A 3,276-nucleotide genomic window follows, 5' to 3' on the forward strand; every position below is an offset into this window, starting at 1 on the left:
TCAAACGTTGATATCTGTACGCTTTGATCTGGTGGTAAAGCTATTGATATCCTGAGAACTACTCAAAGAAAATCTTGGAATGTTGTAATTCTCGGAAACTGAAACTGGTTGTTGAGGATATAGCGTGGGAGGTGGAGTCAGATTTCTTTGTGCTGGCAACGGAGGAAGCATATTGTATTTGTATGACTCACCACTCGTGCTGCAGTCAACAAAAACTTTTCCTCATCAACCACACCAAACAAATGTATCCCAATTTTAAACAATCGTCAGGTGCAACTTTACACTCGATAAACATTTAATAATAACATAATATACTTCGGAAAGATATAAACATTAATGAAAAATTAAATATAACTAGACATTACCTCAAAATTTGAATAAACTTTTGATTTTTGCATAAATATTTATAATCTTCCAAATTAGCGACAGTCATTAAATATTTATAGGTTGACTTACTTACCCCGTTTTCTTGTAAAATGGATCCTCATCACCCAAATCATCATCTACGCGTTGGGAAGATCTCTGAACAGGAGAAACAGACCATGGAGTTGGAGCAGGTAACTCATCTGAAAAGTATCTTCTTCTGATCAACTAAAGGAATTTTGTCAACAAGTTAGAGGCATCACAAGGTAATGGTGTGAAGGCTGGAAAAAAAACACAAGGAAAATAAAGTTACAGACCATGCGAAAAAATTTCAGCACAGCTTCCTTGTCAAATCTTGCTTCTCTGGCAGCCTATGGACGGACATCAAACAAGTAATGTTTAAATATGGTGATTAACAACAAGTCTGTATATATGCGATATGGTATGTTTTTTAGGCAGTGTTCTTGTCGATAAACGTTAAGAATGCAACAAAAAACATATCAAGGCTGACATTTACATCTGCTGTAATCCAAACAAATCGTCAACTGCACAGAGCCGCCCACAGAAATGAAGGCTGGAAATGTGAAGCACTCAAATTGAAGGATACAAGAATCTCGAGAACGTATCTAGATCACGTTTAATGAAAAATTGAAAGTGGATAGTTAATAATCCTCAACAAAAAAGACGAGATTTTAAATCTCAAGAACCAAACATTAACAGCAAAATAACTATTATTAAGAACCAGAATGAAGTCCAATGTTTCGCATGCAATATAAGAGAAAGCTTACTGCAATGAGGCTTCCACTTCCAGGAAAAGTCTCAGTCAAGGGAAGCTCCTCACTAGATGGTATTAAACCCTGAGAGTGCTTCTCGACCCACTGACGAGCTACATCAACGAGATTTCCACTGCTGCCTCTCGTCGGGCCTTCTTTTGCAACGATATCGGCCTTGTTACCAATAACAATATAAGGAACAGGAAGGCCACCAGGCCCCCCTGATCCTAGAGGAGCAGAAAATGTCCCAGAGGCCGCAACCTCAGCAGCCCACTTGCTCAAACTTGTTTTTGTTCTTCTCTGGGAGAGGTCATGAACGAAAATGACACCTGCACATATAAATTGGCCAAACCATAATCAGAGCATGTAAAAAAGGTCCCGAGACAATAATGATAAGTTTCTCTTTTGGTAAGACAGAATGACTGATTAGTAGTTCTCTCTTTATAATAACCTTTTTGGGTAGAAGAGTGTCTGTTTTATGCAATGTTCCATCCAACAAAGAGCTGGTAACTTTATACCATACATCTTAAATTATTCCTCGGTTAAGAAAAAACTGCGCTATTTTATCCCATTAAATAATATTTTGTCAGCAGCTATTTTAACATTTCAAATGCTACCAGAATATTTTTTTTTATCAAGTCCTAAGTAGAGTAGTGAGGCCAGTATTTCATATCTGTTTTTTTTTTTTTAAATAAAACACAAGCAATAATCCAAAGAGTAAATATGAAGGTAGACACAACAATGAACCAATGCCAACAGTCTCACACATTACTAAGCAAGACACCGAACAATACATTTGTAACTGAAAAAATCTATCGGCAGTCTCTGATCCGTTCATTAGCTGTGGCATGAGCATAAATGTAGAATACATAATATTTATGGTGCAGCAAGTGACAAGACTCAGCCAGAATGATTCACAGGACCGCTTATATTTTATTTCAGGTAAAGCCTTATCACTGGATAAAATTTAATACAACCTACTAGTTACAGAATCTATGGTATTCGCAGAGGAAAGAGGATTTAGTTCTTACCATTAATTTGGGAATAGAAAAGAGACCGGCAATGTTTGTATCGTTCATGACCTGAAATATCCCAGAGCTCAACAAAAAAGTCCCTCTCAGCATCACCTTTAATGCTATTTGAAGAGCTGGCAGGACTTCCATAACTAATGTGCTGGAAAAAGAACAAACACAAATTGGTGAACGGAGCTCTCCCCTCATCCGTTTTCAATTCCAAAGCGAAAGAAAACCTACCTTCACACCAACTGTACATCCAATTGTTTGCTGAGGATGAGGAATGGAAGAACCTTTAGTAATCAGGTTAACGAGAGAAGTCTTACCCACACCTATCATAAAATAATGATCTGATCAGATGAAGCTTTTGATAAACTCTTTTAGCTCTTAAAGTTGAGAAATACAACATATATGAGATAAAGAAGAAGTATTGAGCACAGCACATGGCAGAAAACTATACTAGCATTTCTAGACCATGCTCATATAATATGTAGCAGATTGAAGCACAGTAAAAGGATGTGAGTTTAATCTCTTGTAAGTCATAGCATTGACCCAAATCAAAACCAGAAATCAAAACCAGAAAGAATCAATGAACTTGTGATGCTTGTACCGCCAACTTTTCCCAGAAGAACAATCATTGGTATGGTCCTTTTTTGAGACATAATTTAAAAATTTAACCACAAACAAGTCAAAGCCGTCTAAATCTTTCTTTGCTACTATCTACAGTCAGTGTCATCATCAAATTTGCAAAGTTCTGCTGTTATAATAGCAACCAAAATCAAACACTACCACACTGTAGTTTTGCATATCCCAGTAGATATGTTTCTCGGCATACATGAACAATAGTACTTATACAATTCTAGAACTTAGTTACAACAAATCACAACCATGTAAAAACAAAACTTCATTTCATTACCACAGATGCATCAAAACACAGAATTTTTATTTAATTTCAGCAGCATTCACTTGTCATTCATTTTCTATGCTCCCATCAGCACAAAACAATGCCAAGATACATAAGAACATTAAACATCACCTGAATCACCGACAAAGAGAACTCGAACTTGGCCGCAAAGTGGAACTCCGTTTTGATCTTTGTTGTCCCTATCACGATCTCTCCGAAACAT

At 36.7% G+C, this 3,276-nt stretch overlaps 1 protein-coding gene across 1 annotated transcript; it reads right to left on the reverse strand.

Moving 5' to 3' along the window:
• LOC139885255 (small GTPase LIP1-like) lies at positions 1–3,276 on the reverse strand. The gene is made up of 7 exons (XM_071869185.1): positions 3,186–3,276; positions 2,390–2,481; positions 2,168–2,309; positions 1,152–1,465; positions 681–734; positions 461–591; positions 1–199 (listed from the first exon to the last, which is right to left on the reverse strand). The coding sequence occupies exons 1-7, from the start codon at positions 3,274–3,276 to the stop codon at positions 1–3; spliced, it is 1,023 nt and encodes a 340-aa protein (XP_071725286.1).

Source organism: Rutidosis leptorrhynchoides, unplaced genomic scaffold, assembly GCF_046630445.1.
Source record: "Rutidosis leptorrhynchoides isolate AG116_Rl617_1_P2 unplaced genomic scaffold, CSIRO_AGI_Rlap_v1 contig9, whole genome shotgun sequence".
Lineage (NCBI taxonomy): Eukaryota > Viridiplantae > Streptophyta > Magnoliopsida > Asterales > Asteraceae > Rutidosis > Rutidosis leptorrhynchoides.

Coding starts and splice junctions, on each gene's coding strand:
- LOC139885255 (XM_071869185.1), bottom strand. CDS start 3,276: ATGTTTCGGAGAGATCGTGATAGGGACAACAAAGATCAAAACGGAGTT. Junction 2,310..2,389: donor GATGTACAGTTGGTGTGAAG/GTAGGTTTTCTT, acceptor TTCTTTTTCCAG/CACATTAGTTATGGAAGTCC. Junction 592..680: donor TGCTGAAATTTTTTCGCATG/GTCTGTAACTTT, acceptor AAATTCCTTTAG/TTGATCAGAAGAAGATACTT.